Source organism: Nelumbo lutea, chromosome 1 (genome assembly GCF_056320005.1).
Source record: "Nelumbo lutea isolate HS-2025 chromosome 1, American lotus-T2T, whole genome shotgun sequence".
NCBI lineage: Eukaryota > Viridiplantae > Streptophyta > Magnoliopsida > Proteales > Nelumbonaceae > Nelumbo > Nelumbo lutea.
In genome coordinates, this window is record NC_142684.1 from 15,290,998 (window position 1) to 15,312,248 (window position 21,251).

The following is a 21,251-nucleotide window of genomic DNA, read 5'->3' on the forward strand; positions in this document are numbered from 1 at the left end:
TCTGGGTCCGGTTTAGTGAAGAATGGATCTATTTAGGGTTGTGTTATGTGACTTAGGAGAACTCACCCCTAAAAGCTAACTGTTAGAGGGCGGGAACCCCAGCACATATATACTCCACAACAGCATCCTATTCTACCGATGTGGGATATCTCACATTAGCATCCCATACTACTAACATGGGACAAATGGATCGTAACATTCCCCCACGCTATGCCTCGCAGTTGCAATCGTGCGGTGCAGATGGTGATGTTGGTATTGCAGTGTTCGACCGGGACTAGGTTGACTAGTGCAAAGCCAGTCTGCGTGGGAGTAGAAATAGGAACTACTGCCCCTTAATCTTAGGAGCTTATCAACAAAAAAACAGACTAGGAACAGAATTGAAGACTTATCTAAGGCACTTATCTAGGAAACAAAATGCACTTATCTAGGAACAGAATTGAAGACTTATCTATTCTAACAGAATTAAAACTGAATGGCTAAGGCTTATCCCAACTAAGAGCTAACATGACCGGGTCTTCTGCTGCTATCCACTTTGCTGGTGTCGTCAATCCGAACGGCTCCACTAAGAACTCGTAATGCCCTTCATGTGTTCGGATCAAGCGCAACTTCCTTTGGCCCCACATGCATCGGACGGTGAAGGAGTTCTTGCAGCAATGTGACGTATGCCAACACTTCAAAGTGGATAGCAACAGTCGAAGACCCGGTCATGTTAGCTCTTAGTTGGGATAAGCCTTAGCCATTCAGTTTTAATTCTATTAGAATAGATAAGTCTTCAATTCTGTTCCTAGATAAGTGCATTAGATAAGTCTTCAATTCTGTTCCTAGATAAGTGCATTTTGTTTCCTAGATAAGTGCATTAGATAAGTCTTCAATTCTGTTCCTAGATAAGTGCATTCTGTTTTTTTGTTGATAAGCTCCTAAGATTAAGGGGCAGTAGTTCCTATTTCTACTCCTAGTTTGTAGCACAATAAGGCTATAAATATATCCTGAATGAATGGAGTTGGCATTGGCTTTTTCACAAACAAACTCTCTCTCTCTCTTCTCCTTATTTTAGATCATTTTCCCTCTTGTTAGATAACTTGAGCGTATCATTGGTATCAAAACCTACACTATGCTTCGCAGTTGCAATCGTGCGGTGCAGGTGGTGACGTCGGTATTGCAGTGTTCAACCGGGACTAGGTGGACTAGTGCAAAGCCAGCCTACGTGGGCACCGGGACTGTAGAAGCGTGGTGGGATGTTACGATCCATTTGTCCCATGATAGTAGTATGGGATGCTAATGTGAGGTATCCCACATCGGTAGAATAGGATGCTGTTGTGGGGTATATATGTGCTTGGGTTCCCTCCCTCTAACAGCTAGCTTTTAGGGGTGAGTTCTCCTAAGGCACATAACATGATACCCTCAAGTTATCTAACAAGAGAGAAAATGATCTAGAATAAGGAGAAGAGAGAGAGAATTTGTTTGTGGAAAAGCCAAGCCAACTCCATTCATTGGCTATATTTATAGCCTTATTGTGCTACAAACTCTGGGAGTATAAATAAGAACTACTGCCCCTTAATCTTAGGAACTGAATGGCTAAGGCTTATCCCAACTAAGCTAACATGACTGAGTCTTCTGATGCTATCCACTTTGAACGGGTCTTCGGCTGCTATGCGCCAGGTGCATGTATGCACATGCACGTATCAGGTTGATAAGGTTGATTATAAGGATGTTAGTCCCCCAAAACACTGAACCAAGCTAAAATTGGTGGTTTGGTCTGGCGAGTTTGATTTGGTAAGAATTCCTATCAATAAAAGATAATATTTTTATAAAATAATAAAAATAAGATAACTTTTTATTTTAAATATCAATAAAAGAAATATTTTTATAAAATAATAAAAATAAGGTAATTTTTTTAAATAATATCAAAGGACAATGACACTGTTCATCGTCTTCATCTGCGTCGGTAGACTCCGTTTTCTTAAAAAGGTAAGAGAGAAGAGAATATGCCGGTTTCAGCTCTCCGTCTCCCCTTCCTCTGCCTCCTCTTACTCGTATGCGTCGCCGCTACTGTCACCATCTTCATCAGCGGAACCGACCACATCGTCAGAGATCATTTTGGGCTTCCAACACATGGAGAGTGTTGGGAGCGTTTCATGGGTTGCGCTGGCAGATCCCTAATTGCTAAACAGACGCAGCTGAACTGAAGTCTGAAACAATTGCAAGGAGAACATGACGTGATTGACATCTACCCATTCCTCAATCAATCCTTACCTCCGTTTATTTTTATTTTATTTGTTTTCTTTTTATCGTTTAGAGTTTCACGAGTCACAGCTGTCGGATATGCACAGCACGGCGGACTGAAGGGCGGACCTTGCATTTGTAGTGGGGGTCAATTTTGATGATGTCATTTTTGGGCTGAGTAGTCCGATGGCTTGACCTGGCCCGGCCTTCACCCCGGTTGGGCTTGGTCATGTAATTAGTCCCGCGGGCCTGACCTTGGGCCTAATATAGTAAGCCCGATTGTGCTTCGGGCCGGGCTTGAAATTTATCAAAAAATCCCAGACTCAATATTATATATTTTATAAAATACATAATATGTATTTTATATATTATATAAAATATATAAATCATATAATATTTATTAAAATATATATTTATAATTTAGTATATATATACATTTTTATTTTTTCTTTATAATTTCTCTTTCTCTCTCTCTCTATTCAACCACTTCAGCAATAATAACTCATGGGCTAAATTTCAAGCTCGGGCCTAGGCCTGAGCTTTGGGCTTTTTATGAGGGTCGGGCTCGGGCCCAAGTTATAGGCCCGATGATCGGGCTGAGCTTGGGTTCGGGCCTTAGAAAAATTTGTTAATACAGAGTAAAAGCCTGGCCCTAACCCGGTTCGGCCTGGCCTATGAACAGGTCTAGTTGTGGGGCATTGTATAGGGGTGATCATTTCAGCCCGACCGGGGCCCGGGCCCACATTAAGCCTACAAATTTTAGGGCTGGGCTTGGGCTTAATACTTAAAACCCGACCTGGCCCGCATGTATTTAAACTTATAATTTTGTGTATAATGTATACATATTATTTTACATTGTATTATATATTTTATATATAAATATTATAACATGACATGTATAATTCATACTATATGTAATATTTTATATTATATAATATATAAAATAAGTTTATATGCGTATTATGTCATTTTAATATAATAATATTTTATATATGAGTGACATTGGCCCAGAATTAGGCCCAACCCAACCCGACCCATGTCTATATAGACCTAGGTTAGGACTTATGTTTTAGGCTCAGAATCCTGGACCTAACCTATAGCCCTTATCGTAAATGCAAAGCCCGGCCCAAGCCCAACCCAATCCGGCATGGCCTATGATCACCCTTAGCGTTGTGGGGCGGCTACTTGTAGGGCAGAGATGTGATGTTGAATATTTTTGGATCAGGCTCAGGCTTTCTCAAACCTGGTCCAATAATAAAAATACATAATATATTTTTTGTCTTTGTCTCCAGCTGTAGTGGTGAGCTTGTTCATTATTTTTTGTCAGGCTGGGCATGGTCAGGGCTTCAACATGTTTTATTAACATAGGGGCAGATCCCGGGCCGTAATTGGATCTACTTTATTATGGTATCTATACATCATTTCCATGCATGCGTCTATAAATTTGGTAGGTAAAGTTCCAACTCTGACCCAACTGAATTAATAAACTGGTCTAATAATCAGGTTGAATTAGAGTTAGGGGTGAGGTTTTGACAGAATGGCTTATTCTAGGGTAAACCTCAACCCGAGCCAACCTGGCCTGAGCCTGCACCTTTTTATGTTTTCATATTTAATAGGCTAATTTACACTAGCCAAGTCGTTTCTCAACTGAAACAAAAGGGAATCTATAAAACATTTACTAGATGTTTGCAACCGCTCACCACCATATTAAAACAAAAACTCTGTCATAGGAGCCCCATAGCGGGGAAATTCAATAATATTTTAAAAAATGATTTGGAATCGGAACCATTTCGGCCGTTGGTTTTTAGGTTGATGTTTCAACCATTCAATTTGAATGGAAGGTTCATTTTGATAAAAATAATTAAAATAAAAAATGATAAAAATTATTAAACGGATTAATGATTTAATTGCCCGGGTCAATGGGTCATTGACTAATTCAATAGTTTTTGGCCAGAGACAAGATTTTTGATAAAACAGAACCAGCTGCCTGAATGGTTCCCGGGCCAAGTGGTGTCTGACCGTCCAGATCAACGATGATTCAAAAACCATGATTTTCAATGAATCATTACTGATGGTCAATTGGCCATAGATTCAGTCAATAAGAAAAGATGAATTATTGACTGAAGTGCTAAATATTGATGATGCAGGAGCAACTGATATGAGGAATACATTTGTGAATTGCATCTAATCTTTTCTAAGTATTGGCAGTGGTGGAAGATGCACCGGGTGGAAAGTGGAAAAACCATCTTGACAACCCTGCTGGGTCAGTCCCTTGGCCATGTCTTTGGATTCTAAGATTGGCCACTGGTACTGCTTATTGCACATTTTCTCGATTGATTTTAGCCACCGAAAGCTTCAAGACCTGCACCCGTGCATAATAATTCAGTCCTTACAATCCCCCTGAAAAAAGCACATCAAGGTCTTGAGGACTAAAAGAATAAAAAGAAAGCAAAAGAAAACAAAGTAATTGTAGCTACCAATTTTTTCTGAAACAGAACAGACTACTTTTCTTTTTTAATAGGCCTCAACATCGACCCATTAACTTTTTGCTTTACAATCCACATGAGAAAGAAAGAGAAAACAGAGACCGTCCTTTCTTCTACTTAATCACTGGATTCCACAATTTAGAAAGGAGAAACAAGCAACCCCATTTGGTGGTAATAACTAAACAGGGACTCTCCTTTCTTTTACTTTAAATTTTCCTCTGTTTTCGGATCAGTGAAGATTCTATTAAAAAAGGAAGGTCCCTGTTCACAAGAATATATAAAAAAAGATGTACAAAATCAATAACGCAACCTCCTAAATTACTGGACTTCCACATGGAAATTTGGAAAAGGGAATCATCACCTTCACTCAGAATCTCTGGATGCGCCCAAATCTTACAAAATAAAAGAAGAAAGTGAGAGAAATAATGGAATGGTCCAAACATGTAAATAATATAACGATCGTTTTAATCATAAAAGTCATTATTAAAAGGGACAATTTATTCAAGTGTTGACAAGTGATACATCAGAAAGGGGGCGATCGCTAGGGTTTTCTTTGGGCTAGCTCCCTTCGGGGGAGTCCCGCCCATTTGGGTTTTCCTTTCCCCTTTCCCCATCTGGTTTCTCTCTCTCTCTCTCTATCTATCTATCTCTATTTCGAGAGAAGCTTCCTCTCGAGTTTTCCCGAGGCTTCCTCTTGAATTTTCTTGAAGCTTTGTTTTCTAGTTTCTCCCATTTGGGTTCTCCTTTTCCCCTGTTTTTCTCCCATCTGTTCATTCTTCTCTCACCTTTCCCCTATCGTTTGCTCTTCTCTTTCCCACTATTTTCTCTGACTCTTTTTGTGTTTTCTTTTCTTTCTACAGGCATTTTGACATGGGGTTCTTTCCTTGTACTCTTTATTGGGCGATCATTACTGATGGATGTAGATTTACGATTGCCATCTATGATTGAATCAGTTCACATTTCTCTGGCATGCAGTTCATGGTGAGTTCCGTTTGCAGTTCTCTGACGAAAGCAATTTTTTAGAATCCGTTTGTGGTGGATTGGAGACATGTGCTTGTCTACTTCTGTTGGTGATTTTTATTCAACTTTATTTGATTGCAGAAGTTCTTTATGTTCTCTTTCATCCACTTTTATATTTTGTTCTATTGAGAAATTGTTTCTGATTTTTATGATTAGTCTTGTTGACATTTTTTGTTTCAATTTCTTGATTGAATGACATATGATGCCTAAGGGCCGTTAAAAAAAAAAAAAAAAACATACAAGTGATACATCTAAAAAATAAATTTTCCATGAACCCCACATAAATCTATTTATATATATACTAAAAGGGAATATGCCATCTCAACATGTCTTTCATTGCACGAAATTCCATTTTAGTTTTCTATTTTTTTATTTTTCTTTTTTCTAAATCCACGTAATTGCAATCAAATCCAATGAGAGGCGAGAGATGTTTGGACTTCCAAAACGTCTCCCGCCCTCAGACCTTTTTGTCCTCTCTCAAATCGGAGAACCAGGAACGGCATAGCTGATCGAGTTTGTATCTTTCTTGTTTTCCTTTTCGGTTGCTAATTTCTCTCTATATGTTCTTCTTCTTCTTCTTCTTTTCCATCTGATTTTCACACCAAAACAGGGACTCCGCTCCATTCTTATTCTTAATTGTTTTCTCTCATTTTGACTCCAAAACGGCAAGAGGATCCATGAAATCCATGGAAAGGCAAACAAAATGAGGACCCTGAATATTCTTGACAGAGAGGAAGTTTGTAGTAATGACGTAGAAAACTTGTGTTTTAATTTCTTAGTTGTTTTACGTTGCACGATGTTTGGTGGGAAGTTGATTTTCATTCTCTTTTATAACAGTTCCTAATATTCTAGATGTCTACTTTAGGTGAGGTTGCAGCTTGGCAGATCATGCCCTAACACTTCAACTATCCCCTATCTAGCCATGCCAACAACTTTTGTTAAAGTTGGATTTACATCCTACAGGAACAATTATAACCAATTATGCTCACATTGCTCCAAAGAATTTGCCCACAAGTTTTTGGATTGTTTTTGCTAAGCTGATGTTTCATTTTCAAATTTCTTTATTATTTATTTTGAAGATTAAAATAAGACTTCCCTTGCAGATTGTGCAAGGAAAAGACTAGGTAATGCTGTACATGAAATGTTTCCTGCCAGGGTTTTCAAAACCGGACCAAACCGGACCAGAAAAACCGGTAACTGGTCAGCCCCTGGTTCGGTTATACTATAAACCGGTAAGGCATTAAAACCCGTTGAAAAATTCATATAACCATTGACCCGGACAGTCGGACCGTTAAACCGTTTGACCTGGGTAGTGGTTTGTGGGTTATCATTTTTAATTTTTAATTTTTGTTGTTTTAAATTAAATAAAATAAAAAGAAAACACAAAATATAATGGTCCCCATATCCCCATTCCAAATCTTACGAGTTACGAATGTTTAGGGTTAGAACCCCCATTTTCATTCTAACGCTTCCCCCCTCTCAGCCCTCACACCTAACCGACCACCTGCAGTGGCCACGACTTATGGCATCTGACGGGAACATACAACGACCAACGATGATTAACGGCAACCGACGATGGCGGTGAGATTCATCTATGACGGCGAGCGTTGATTTTCCAGCACTTCCAAGCTGCAACAGTAATAGTTGCAGTAGTAATAGGTCCAACGACCGACTTGCAACGGCGGCCGGCAAGTTTGCAGTGGCGGGTAGGGGTTTCTAGCAGCAGTAACACCACCATTGGCGATTCTGCAAGTTGCAGCAGCACTTGCAGCGACAATCACCTGCAACCAAGCCTGAGCCCACCGGTGGTGAACCCACTGTGACACCATCATTACCGACAGTGAAACCGCGAAAGATTTGAAGGTATAAAATGCTTACTTCTTGGAATTTTTTTTGTGAGTTTAATTGATTCTTTGAACTTTTTTGCTTAATTCTTTGCTTAATTGATCTTGCTTGATTATTTTTCTGAATTCTTTGCTTAACTAATTACAGAGATTCACAAACTCACATTGGCTTAATTAATTTTGTTTTATTAATTTTTTTTTTCAATTCCTTGCTTATTTGCTATGTGAATGATGATGATGATTAGATGATGTCAAAAAATGATAAAATCTCCTTTTTTTTTCTACAAGTAATTTTCTACAAACTCAATACGATAAAATTGCTGAAAGTTTTGCTTAATTTTCATATGCAAATTTTCTGCTGAAAGTTTTGCTTAATTTTCATATACAGATTTTGCTTAATTTTCATATGATGATCAGGTGCTGAAAGTTTTCTTAATTTTCTACAAGCAATTTACTCACATTTCTACAAGCAAATTTCATATGCAGATTATCATGATTCATGAAAATTGCTTAATTTTTATTAGAAAACTCTATTGGTAAAACAACACCATCTTGATTGATTGTCATATGCAAATTATCATGATTCATGAAAATTGCTTAATTTTTATTGGAAAACTCAATATGATAAAATTTTTCAATGGAGTGATTTTACATTTTGGTTAATTATTTTCTTAATTACTTTTTGCTTGTATGGAGTGATTTTACATTTTGGTTGGTTCTTTTAGTCAATGAATGTGCTATTCTAAAATCTAAATTTTACATTTTGTGTTTGTATGAGGCGGTTTATTTTTAAGTTGGATTTCTTTGGTTGAATTAAGATGATAGAATCCCAAAGTCCAAATACTAATACATCTGATCCAGTTTCATCACAAGAGTCCATTTCATCAAATGCTAGGGCAAAAACTAGTTCTACTTGAGAGTATGTTTCCCTTAAAGTTGTCTCTCTTAATGGATCAAAGTCATTGACATGTGTTTAATGTCAAAAGACTTTTAAAAGGGGAGGGATTAATAGGATGACTTGCCCAAAGAAAATGTGATGTTGCAATTTGATGTAAAGTACCCTATGATGTAAGATACAAAATGGAGTAATCATTGAATGAAATCAATGAAAGAAAAAGAGGTGAAAAGCATCTAATGAATTTTGTTGACACTAGAGCACAGAAGGAATGATAATGATGATGATGTTGAGATTAGGGAAATAGATCCACCTAATACACATGATATTTAGCAAGGGAGAAAACCAACTACATCATAGAGAAAGGGGAAAGCATCTTCAGGGCTAATAACTAGCCATTTCGCTCCACTAACCACTGGTGCATAACCTGGTATTAAAAGTGTATTGACATCTAAGGGAGTAATTATTCATGTGGATCATGTTGTTATGAAGTCGTTGTGTGATGCTTGTATTCTCTTGATTGTTTTGCATTCAAGATATTTTCAGTCTATGTTGGATGCACTTGCTACTATTGGTTTAGGGTACAAAGCTCATTCATATCGTAATTGTATGACCAATTTGTTGAAGGATTTAATTTAGAAGGTGCAATGTCAATTGATAAACTTCGTAAAAGTCTGTAGATGCTTTTGAAACAGTCAAGAGTGTAGAGAATTTATTTCTTTTGTTTAAGGAAGTTATTGATTGGGTAAAATCAGAAAATATTGCTCAGGTGATCACACTGGCAATGTTGCAAATTATGTAGATGCAGGAAGATTATTGGAATTAGAATTTCCATGGATATATTGGTTACCTTGTACAACACATTGTCTAAATTTGATGTTAAAGGAAATTATGAAAATGGATTATGTTGCAAATGTGGTTTAACGTGCATTTAAAATTACCAAATTTGTCTAAAATCATATTTTTGTACTTCAATGCTAAGGAAGAAACGTGATTGGATAGAGATAATATGTTTTGGAGCCACTTGTTTCACAACTAATTTCATTGCATTGGATAACATTTTGTAGCACATGCATGATTTGCAAAATTTAGTGATAGACCGATGTTTTATTGACTCTAGGTATGCTAAAGATGCTAAGGGGAAGGAATTAATAAAAATAGTTTTGGATTATGAATTTTGGGCACAATGCAAAATGATTGTGAGTTTTACATCACTTCTTATTAGGGCATTGAGACTTGTAGATTTTGAGTTTAGGCCTACAATGGAGTATATGTATCATGCTATGTTGAAGGAAAAGGAACCATTAAAAATGTATTTTAATTATAAGAAAGTTGAATATGACCCAACCATGGAGATTATTGATAGAAGATGAAATAGACAAATGGAGTATATGTATCATGCTATGTTGAAGGTAAAGGAACCATTAAAAATGTATTTTAATTATAATAAAGTTGAATATGACCCAACCATGGAGATTATTGATAGAAGAAGGAATAGACAAATGGGTCAAAGGCTTCATCTTGTAAGGTATTATTTTAACCCAGCCTTCCAATATATCAACCATGGAGATTATTGATAGATGATGAAGAGATAAAGTTGAACAAAAAACTTACTATTTTTTAAAATTGTCATGGTAATTTTGGAAGAGTTTTCTCAGTGAAGACATTTAAGTCAATGCCTCTAGGTATTAAATATTTTTTTTTTCCTTATAACATGTTTATTATTTCAATTTTATTTTGTAAATTAAATCAATTCTATTTCATTGCATATAGGTGAACCGTAGTCGAGATTTGGTTGTGACACTCCAAGTTTGAAAAGAATTGTTGTATGGACCTTAGCTAGATATGTAGACATGAATGCAATTGGAGTGTTTTTTAATGTATACACACAAAGAGAAGGAATAGGTTGGAGCACCAAAGGCTCAATAACTTAGTATATGTTCATTGCATCCTACATGTGATGGATGAGTAAATGTTTTATGTTTCATGATTGTTCCTTTTTTTTTATGTTTTCATTGCATCTAATATATCATTTATTGCTTTATAGGAGAAAAATTTAAAGTCTTGACCCAATTGGGCATGAACATGTTGATGTTGTAGAAGATTGGATAGTGCACAATAATGAGGATCCTCAATTACTTGATGGTAATGAGAAGGGTAATATGTTTAAAGCTGATGAGACAACATTTCCAATAATGGAATTACTATCAAGAAAAAGAGCTAGGACTGATGGTAACTATCATTGATATTATCTCAAATGACATTTCCATACTTGATTATTTTGGTTATTTTTTTAGTTCTAATTTTCTGTTTTCATTCTTTTGATGGTGATGATGAATTTTTCACTGAGCAATAGGGAATCATAGAGGAAAATGCAACCAACACCCAAGTTGGAGATGTAGATGAAACACAACCTCCCGAAGATGAAGATGAAGGTGATTGTGAAATACCACTTGGCTTTGGTTGGTAGTTGGTACCATTGAAAAGTGGGCCAACATATCTTGAGAATTTGGATGATTAGATTAGTGAACTAAACTCTATGTTGAATTTGAAATTTTGATTTGTGTTTAATACTTGTTGGACTTAGTCTGTGATCTTTTTATTACTTGTGGTTGTGATTTTTTATTTTTGAGCATCTAAGTATTATGTTTGATGAATTAAAAATGCATATCTATGGAATCTTTTGCAAATTTTATTTTCTTGTCTTCTTAGTGCTTTTGAACAGGAAGTCTAGAGGAATCCCTTGACCATTTAACGGGTTCATTTCCATTTGTATAGGTAAGGGCATTTATAAAGCAAGTCTTGCTTTTATTTAATTTTACTTCTTGTTATGTATAGATTCATTGAGTTGCAATTTTTGATGTACAGCTGATTGCATATGGCCATATGCTATGAATAAAAGCGATAATTAAGGAATAGAGAACTAGAGAAGTTTGATCTCCAAAAGGCTCAAAGGTACTTGAGTTTTTTAGAGCAACTGATTTTCTATTAATTATATAAGAGTTATCTAATTATATAAATATTTATAATAGTTATTATAAACATTGTCTATTAGATTTATGTTATAATTATCTATTGATAGATAATTAGATATATAATTATCTAATTATATAAATATATAATAGTTATTATAAATATTGTTAATAACTATATATCGAATCGTTCAAACGGTTTTGCCATTTTCTATATTTTTTATCAGTACGGGCCAACCATTCGACTCGGTAACAAGACCCCTGACCGGTTCAGTTTTAGAAACCATGATGTTATTTCATTCGAGTGTGTGACTCATACAACCCGAAAATGGAACCGTTCTAGCCACCGGTTTTTGGGTCAACGGTTTGACCATCCGATTTGAATGGATGGCCCATTCTGACAATAAAAATTAAAACAATAAACAAATGGCCAAAAACCATTAAATGGGTCAATGGGTTGACGGTTCGACAACCCAGGTCAATGGGTCGTTGACCGATTCAATGGTTTTTGGCCAAGGACCGGGATTGGGGTAAACTGAACTTGTTGCCTGGGAGGTTCTCAATTAAAAAAATAAAAAAATGGACAACCTGTTCTGACAATAAAAATTATAGGCAAAAAATTGAGTGTGTGAGGTCCATTAAGTAGTACCATACGTGTTACGTCATTCAAGCGTGTGACTCATACGACCTAAAAACGGAATCGTTCTGTCCACTGATTTTTAGGTCGACGCTTTGACTGTTCAGTTCGAACAGATGGCCCATTCTGACAACAAAAATTAAAAAAAAATAAAAAAAAAATGACCAAAAGCAATTGAACGAGTCAATGGTTCGACCACCCGAGTTAACGGGTCATTGACCGATTCAACGATTTTTGGCCAAGGACCGAGATTAGGATAAAACGGAACTGGTTGCCTAGATGGTTCCCAATTAAAGAAATAAAAAATGATCAAAACCTATTTTACAGGTCAACGGATCGATGGTTCGACCGCTCGGGTCCCATTTCCTATTAATTATATAAATATTGTTGGATAATTAGATATATATAATCATCTAATTATATATATAATAGTTATTATAAATATTGATAATAACTAGATATCGAATTGTTTGAATGGTTTTGACCTTTTTATTTTTATAAATTTTTTAATTTTTTTTGTCAGAACGGGTCAACAGTTCGACCCGGTAACCGGACCCTTGATCGATTCAGTTTTAAAAACCATGATGTTATGTCATTCGAGCGTGTGACTCATACGACCTGAAAATGGAATCATTCTAGCCACCGGATTTTAGGTCAACAGTTCGATTACTTGGTTCGAACGAACGACCAGTTCTGACAACAAAAATTAGAAAAAAATAGAAAAATGGCCAAAAACCATTGAACAAGTCAATGGGTTGACGATTCGATCACTCGAGTCAATGGGTTGTTAACTGATTCAGCGGTTTTTGGCCAGGGAGTGGGACTGGGTAAAACAGAATTGGTTGCTTGGATGGTTCCCAATTAAAAATATAAAAAACAAATGACCCATATATCTTACAACTATTATGTGATGTGTAGGTCATCTCTCAATTCTTTTGGACAATTTCTTAGTGGTTGATAGGTTGTCAAGATTTATTTTTTTATAGTTTTTTATTACATATATCTTACAACTATTACCATGTTTTGTGTTAGGGTTTCTTCTACTCCTTGGTAAGGGGTGGTACTTAAGGGTGTCAATGGACTGCCGTCCAATCCAAAACCAATTTGAACGGGTTGGATGGGCCAAACAAGACATATTGGATTGGATCAATCTAGTCGAAAATATTTATTAGATTGGATTGGACCTAGTCCGTCCGTAACAAATTTATATTGGATTGGGTTGGATTAAGCCAATATCTGATCCCTTGATATAAGATAAGAATATATGTATCAATGGACTAGGTTTGGGATAAAACCAATCTAAATCAAAATGAATTTGAACAGATTTAACAGTCCAGACATTGAATTGAACCGATCCAAATTGGTCCAAAACATTCATTGGATTGGATTGGACCTAGTCCATTTATAATAGACTCACATTGGACTAGATCGGATTGGTCCAAATCCAATCCAATTGACACCCCTAGTGGTACTCACTCGATTCATCTCTAGATGCCAACTTGACCATGCCTAATGATATAGCACTAAGGTGCAAAGGTAGCCTCACTATGCCACTGAAAATGCTTACCCAATTTCATCAAGTTTAATGTTTTAAAGTGACATATTTGGAAGCTACTAATTTAGAAAAATAAATAATAATTACAATGATTTGGAAGCTATTAGTTTATTTCACTTTCTTATGTTCTCTTCCCAACCAACGGAGTTTGATTGCCTAATGTATTGGGTATGGGCCTAGAAATCGTTTTTGCATTTCTTGCCTGAGTTACAAATTGGGTCAAATTTCACTTGAGAGGGCGGAATGCAACAATCTATGTATTTGGAGGGAAAAACATTGAAGAAAGGCCTAATGGACTCAGTCTGAGTCAAAATCTTTTTGCATGCCATAGGTATTGTTTATTTTATTTATTTATTTATTACCTATTATTGACTTGGTCTTTTTCTTTTGTAGGTTAGTTGCCTCGCAAGAGATTCTTTGGTTTGGAGACTTAGGCCATGTTTGGGAGTGCTTAAAAATAAGTGTTTATTTGGATCATTAAGCACTTATAGGTATTTGGCAAATAAGCCCAAAATAAGTGCTTATTTTAAAAATAAGGGCTTATTTTTTAAGCTCAATTTTCTAGCTTTTCCTAAGTGCTTATACAATAAAAACTTATTCAATTTTTTCTTTCAAAATTATCCCTTGTTGAATTTTAAAATACCACTTATAAAGTTATCCCTAGTTGAATTTTATAAAAGTACTTTTACGAAAGAACTTTTATAAAAATTACTTTTGTGAAAGCACTTTTATACAAGTACTTTTATAAAATCACTTTTGTAGAAGTACTTTTATGAAAGCACTTAAGTACTTTTAAAAGTGCTTTCATAATAGTACTTTCACAAGTGCTTTCGTAAGGGAACTTTTTTAAAAGTGCTTTCATAAAAGTACTTTTATAAGTGCTTTTGTAAAAGTGCTTTCATAGAAGTGTTTTTATAAAAGTGATTTAATAAAAGTACTTTCAAAGGGTATATTTTGAAAATTTGAAAGAAAGATAAGTACAAAATAGTTACAAATGCTTATTTAAGTGCTTATTAGAGAAAAACACTACCAAATGCCCAATATAAAATAAGTGCTTATTTTAAAAAATAAGCACTTGAAAAAGTTGGAATGCAAATAAGTGCTTATTCAAATAAGCACTTATTTTTAACTTAAGCACTCCCAAACATGGCCTTAATTGCCTAGAATTACTTTAACTTAATGGAATCACTCCATAAAACACACATGCAAGAAAAATAAATATTCATCAATGTTTTTGTTTCCAAATATTTAAGTGGACAAGGTGTTATTTTTTTATTCTTGTTCACAAATCACAAATGTGATTTTGAATTTGGACCATATAAGATTAGCTGAATTCATACAAGGAATCTCTTTATGTTTTAATTTTTAACCATTAGTTGAGATGGTTACTAAGCATCCCTCTACATATCGAGGCTTTGAGTCTCCGCAGTTGGGCGTCGGTGGACCTCACATTGTGGTAGACCTACTTTTAGACCAACTTTTTTATTTTTTTTAAATAGATTATTACAATTGTAGATGTGTTTATCACAAATATATGAATATAAATTCTAGATTGTAACTAGAATACAAGTATCATCTTTTAATTTATTTTTGTCACGGTTTTATGCACCACCATTAGTTTTTTCTTTTTAATTTCTTTTGAATGGCTACACAACGGGGAGTAATGTATCCCCCAACCCATAACCCTCCCAACCCAAGTGCAGGCGGATTCAATTCCAAGTCTCTACTACGACTAGCTAGAGAGACCTTATCAACCAGCCTGTAGGCATCTTGCTAGCTACCATTAGCTTTTACTTCATGTTTGTTAATAGATGGCAAATGAACATTTACATCATTCATCAAGGTAAGTCAAGGTAGGAAATATGTGCACATACACATGGTCTCAAGCCAAGATTTCTCATAAGCCAATACATCGCACAACTTTATATTTCCTATTGATCTTTTTCATTTGTCCAATTGAATATTGGATTGTCTCGTGCATCGCACGGGCCCCTACTAGTACTATATATAAAAGTGTGAATGCAATGTGAAACTTTTTTTGGACTAAAATTATGCTCTACTTTTTTGTTTGAGAATGGGTATAAAAGTCATTTTATTAAAGCTTTAATGCCAACTTTAGTGTCTACTAAAATGCCGATAATTGTGTATTTAGTCCATCTCTAATGGTAATGTTGAAAACGTAATTTCAATTATTACTTCTCACCTCATTTAATCGTCTCTTATTAATTCATACACTTAAATTAATAACTCCCATTTTCTCTTATTAAATTAGATCTATGTCAATATTTTAACATTATAAAACCATATATTTTAAAACTAATTCAAAAACAAAACAATTTTTAATCCAAGTGGTGGCTAAAAATTCAACCATCTGAATCAAATTGATCAACCTACGAATTCATAGTTAGGTAATAAATTTTTTAAAATAGAAATAAATATAGAAACTTACAAAAATGTAGAAAAAATTGACACATTTATGATATTTTTATTAATCGAATTAAAAAAAAAAAAGTGTAATAAAAAAGAATTATTTTTATTGGTAATAAAAATGAAATACATCATTTTGAACTGACCAAAAATGAAATTATTTTACTATTTGGCAAAGATCAATAGTTCAAATTTTGGGTCAAACATGTTAACCTTTAATGTCATAAATAAATAAAAAAGTTAATAAAATACAAAAATGAAAAAGAATACATAGATTTTGCAAAAAAAAAAACATTTAGGTACATGTATAATATCATATATTTTATTTATCATATTAAAAGTTAAAAATTAAATGTGGCATATTAAAATTATTTTTACACACAAATACAAAAAATGTTATAGAAAAAATTGAACACACCTATAATTATATCTTTACACTAATATTTAGTTATGATGTTTAAATTGTAAATTGAACTACTACTTTTCACCCCATTCAATTCCCTCTATTTAAATCTTATAGTTTATGACAAATGATCAAAAAAAGATAGACCAAAAAGATTAAATATTAAAAAAATAATAATAATCTAGCCAAGCAAATAGGCCTATCAATGATACTTGAAACTTCACACCTCTATCCGATAATCATATATTTGGATGAGATGTTTATGTAATTAGATTTGGATTTTCAATCCACATTCGATTAATGATAAAAAAATATAAAAGCAAAAAATAAAAAATACATAAAGTTTATAGAAAAATGTAGATACATTATTACTATCATTATCATGTGCAAAGCACGTGCACACTTACTAGTCTAAAAAAATATGGATATATTAGTTAATGGAAACCAAAATCCAATGTTTTAAAAACCAACCCATAATTAGAATTGTTTTGGCCACCAGTTTCTAGGTCAACGGTTCGACTGTTTGGTTCAAAAAGATGACCTGTTTTAATAAAAAATTAAAAATATAAATAAATAAATAACGACCAAAAACCATTGAACGGGAAACGACCAAAAACCATTGAATGGATCAACAACCCGTTGACCCTTACAATGGTTTATGGCTAGGACTAGGTTTTGGGTAAAATGGAACCAGTTGTAGGGATTTAAACGAGTTGGATCGAATTTGAATAAGAGTATATTCGAATATGGCCCGATACTATTCATGTCGGATTGGATCCAATTGGATCTGATAGGACTCAATTTGAATTTGAATCCTATCGATAAGTCGAATCTTTGGATTTGATCCGATCCAACTTGTTTTCTTTAAAAATTAATAAATTATTAAAAGAAAAATAAAATATTCTAATTTAAATAAAGTAAAAACAAAAAATATAAGTATTTTTTAGTTGTTTTCATCATATATATATATACACATTTTTTATAAAAAAATAAATAATATAACAAATTTATAAAAATATAGTACAAAAAATATATTTATAAATAAATAAATAAATAACATATATATATTTCTGTTTATAAATATATAATATATATTGGATCATATAGGGATGATCCGAATCCGATCTGATTTCTAACTGTTTCCTATTACCTGATCCGATCTAATTTGAAGATCCGAACAAGAGTGATCCAAATTTGACCAAATAGGACTGAATCTTGAATCCGATCCATTTGCACCCTAATCAATCTCTTCTCTTGTATCATACAGTCAAGCGTACCAAAAAATAACATAATGTGCAAATAATAATAATCCAATGGCCATGCTCCGCACCAAGCTGTTTCTACCATGGATGATAGACAAGATGTTACGAGACCAAAATCAGTCCCCCACAAGATTGCTCCCCACATCTTACAGCATATGCTTGCCGTGTATTGAAAACATCTTCCCATGATAATCTCATGATGATGATGTCATGATCGGGAGATGCTCTTAATACACGGCGGAGATGTGCTGTGAGACGTTGTGTGCATGGATTTTCTTCGGATCTGAATTGTCTTCGAGATTATTATTAAGAGGGGCCCACTCCAGTAGTCGTCGACCCTGACACTGTTCATGGTAAGAAAATATAGCTTTAGTACGACACTCTATTAGCCCCAGACTCTCGGTACCGGTACCACCATGAATTCTAATCCTTCACGTTTGTTTGCAATTAAAAATTATATCCATCTACGTTTCCTCTTTCTTCCCATCCTTTTTATTTAACCGATCATCGTGTAGATAGCAGACACACAGAGAGAGAGAGAGAGAGAGTTGCCATCGATTCCCCTGCCGACGACCATTGCAACTGTCTGCTGCTGCTAGAATTGGTAAGTCTCCAGACAATGCCTCAAATCCTTTTTGTTTTTTTGGGACAAATCCTATTTAAAATACTAGTGAAGGTCATGAACTGATTCATGGTATCCCCGATTTTGATTTTGAGTACACAACTCCCCTTCTTTTCTTAAACCTTTCCATTTAGGTGCAGTTTTGAGGAAAAAGGCACCGAGCAGCCAAATTGCTTTTTCTTGTTTGTATCGGAAGAATGGGTCTGACAGTCACATCTTAGGATTAGTTCCTGTTGATTTCAGCTCTTTGAAATTTGAAATTTGAATATGAATACGAAGTGTAAATTGTTTTATGGAGAAGCATATGATTTATTGCTCTGCCTGAATTTCTCATGAAAATTTATGTTATATATATATATATATATATATATATATATATATATATATATATATATATATATTTCAACTTCCAAGCATATATAACTCATGCAAACTTAGATGCATTTTGTGCTCTTCCTATTTCTTTCTTGGTTTTCTTTTCTCCTTTAGTCTGCATCTGTTTCAATGTAAAAGGGGTGCAAAGCAATGCTTTCACCACAAAATTAAAATTTTCCACCCCAGAACTCTTTCATGATTGACCAAAACTTTTAAAAGCAACAAAGTTCTTTTTCTCCCTTTCAGTTCTTTCTTTCTATATAAATCAACTTTTTAGTGAATTTTCACCAAGTAATCTTTTAGGTTATGTTTGGTTTGAAGGAAAAGGTAAGGAAACATATACAAAGTTTGTAAAAGTTTCCTTACCTTTCCTTTCCTTTCCTTTCCCTACTTTTTCCTTCAAACCAAAAGTAGCTTCAGTGATTCACATTCCATTTGAAGTTCATTTTCGCACAATCTTCTTTCGTCCATGGCTGAAATCAAACGTTATACACACGAATGTTAACCCAATTAACAGTAATGAATACTAGGGCTGCAAAATGACCCCATCCAATCGAATCATATCCGTGTCCATCGGATATTTAGCAGATTCGAATCCAATTCAGGTTATAATTGAATACCAAATAGCATATTGTTACCCCCAAAAAAAAGAATACCAAATAGCATAATCTTCACTGAAAATACAAACACAGCCTTAATGATAGATATAATATATCCAATAGAAATTATAGATATAATATAAATTTTAAGTACATATGAGCATATATATTTAAATCTAATCCCTATAATCACCTGATGCTCAGTTTGGAAGGAGTACAAATACAAATTTGTTGAGTACAAAACCTTGTATTTTGTATTATTTTTTATGTATTTACACTGCATATTTGTATTTGTACTCTTTCCAAACTGAGCCTGAAGGTTTTAGGTAATATATAGCATTGTTTGTTGGCTACGTTGCAAGATCAGAACTCAGAAGGTTCATAGAACTGATCTATAGCATACTATATATTGCAGCTCTTTAGCCTCTTTTCCCATTATATTTTGAATATTAAATGCAATTCTCGTTTCTTCTGTTCCTTGTCCAGATTTGGTAAACATAGAAAATTAGTATCTCATCATCATTAACGATCAAAAGATGTTGTCTTACTCAGGGGCTCAAGGTTGTATCCTCAAAAATAATGACAATGACAAATGCTGGGTATATCTCTTCAGAGACTGCAGAAGAGTTCAATGATCAAAAAGATCATAGCCTCACAGCTGAAGAAAATTGGTCTGAACTTCCACACCTTCTCCTATGGATGATTATGGAGCATCTAGATTTTGTTGATAACCTGCGGCTAGCTGCTGTTTGTCATAATTGGTCTTTTGCATTTGCAAACTGCCCCAAGAAGTTTCAGTCTGCTGGAGACACATTACCTTGGGTCATGTACTCTAGGAATTCAGAAAGAAGTAAGCTTGTATTCATTAGTGTTTCAAAGGAGAAATACACCATTAAGCTCCCTAACTTCTTCAGTGGAACCAAAAGCATTTACTCAAAACAAGGGTGGTTGCTTTTACAAAGAAGGAATGGACTAAGGTGGTTCAAAGATTCCCTGCAAAGAATAAAGGCCGAACGGTTGCCAGATTCTGTGTTCTTGTATAACCCCTTTACTAAAAGTGAATTGGAGATGCCAGACATTGTAAAACCGAAAGACCCATATGCTGGATCCTTCTCCACCTTTGATGGCTACCCTCACTATGTAGTTCTTCTTGAGTATAATGACCCTACACAAATAACTCTTCAAATAGCTAAGCCAGGTGATAAAGCATGGGTCAAGTATTCCTACAATGGCCAGAGTATGCCATATACCGGATTTGGTGGTTTACTTGTACTTGGAGTGCATGTATACTGCTTCAGTGCAACAGGAGGGATGATTATTTTCAATATGAGAGATCAGACATGGACAGAATTACCTGATTTAGCCAGTAGATTTGAGCTAAGTTACATGGGGGAGCATGAAGGGGAGGTTGTGATTCTTCAAGTAAGAAATTTAAGCTCATTTAGGTTTTTCAGATTGAATAATGCTCAGAATGCTTGGGAGGAGTTGAATGTTAATGAAGTTAAGAACTTGAGTTGGTTTCTTGGTAGGTATACATGCTTTTCTGCAAAGTCGTTTGGTATGAAAATTTATCATTTATATGGGGAATTGGAACCGAATGATCGGTTGTTTTACTTAAATGACCAATCTTGTGGTGTTGATGTTATAGATATGATGGATGGAAATACGCAGAACCTCATTCCATATGTACTTCCTTCCACAGCAACTTGGGTTCATATGGCTTGAGAAAGGCCAATTCTTGCAATAATGTTTTTGACTTTTTGCTCTTTTTATTTGTCTACTTTGTTCTAATGTAATGCAGTTTGCCTGAAATATGATGTCAACTATCTTAAGGTACTTGGTACTTTGGTAACATCTTCTAATCATGATATAAACATTTTCTTGGGATATATTGTTGAGAAAATAAATATGTTTATTGGCATGACTACGTA

General features: G+C 34.6%; 1 protein-coding gene across 11 annotated transcripts; it reads left to right on the plus strand.

The window, feature by feature from the left end:
* The first annotated feature begins 5,099 nt into the window (after positions 1–5,099).
* LOC148873650 (F-box/kelch-repeat protein At1g57790-like) lies at positions 5,100–21,251 on the plus strand. 11 transcript variants are annotated; one of them, XM_088964636.1, is made up of 9 exons: positions 5,100–5,326; positions 5,570–5,690; positions 7,240–7,592; positions 10,516–10,700; positions 10,825–10,903; positions 11,181–11,246; positions 11,337–11,423; positions 18,240–18,328; positions 19,873–21,251. In XM_088964636.1, the coding sequence occupies exon 9, from the start codon at positions 19,900–19,902 to the stop codon at positions 21,043–21,045; it is 1,146 nt and encodes a 381-aa protein (XP_088820762.1). In that variant the 5' UTR covers positions 5,100–5,326; positions 5,570–5,690; positions 7,240–7,592; positions 10,516–10,700; positions 10,825–10,903; positions 11,181–11,246; positions 11,337–11,423; positions 18,240–18,328; positions 19,873–19,899; the 3' UTR covers positions 21,046–21,251. The 11 variants fall into 11 exon arrangements, 7 of the variants coding, with proteins under 7 accessions (XP_088820762.1, XP_088820763.1, XP_088820765.1 ...); XR_016105016.1 differs by lacking the exons at positions 18,240–18,328; positions 19,873–21,251 and adding exons at positions 6,833–6,961; positions 14,026–14,252 and having other exon boundaries at positions 5,142–5,326; XM_088964639.1 differs by having other exon boundaries at positions 5,142–5,326; positions 7,213–7,592.

Coding starts and splice junctions, on each gene's coding strand:
- LOC148873650 (XM_088964636.1), top strand. CDS start 19,900: ATGACAATGACAAATGCTGGGTATATCTCTTCAGAGACTGCAGAAGAG.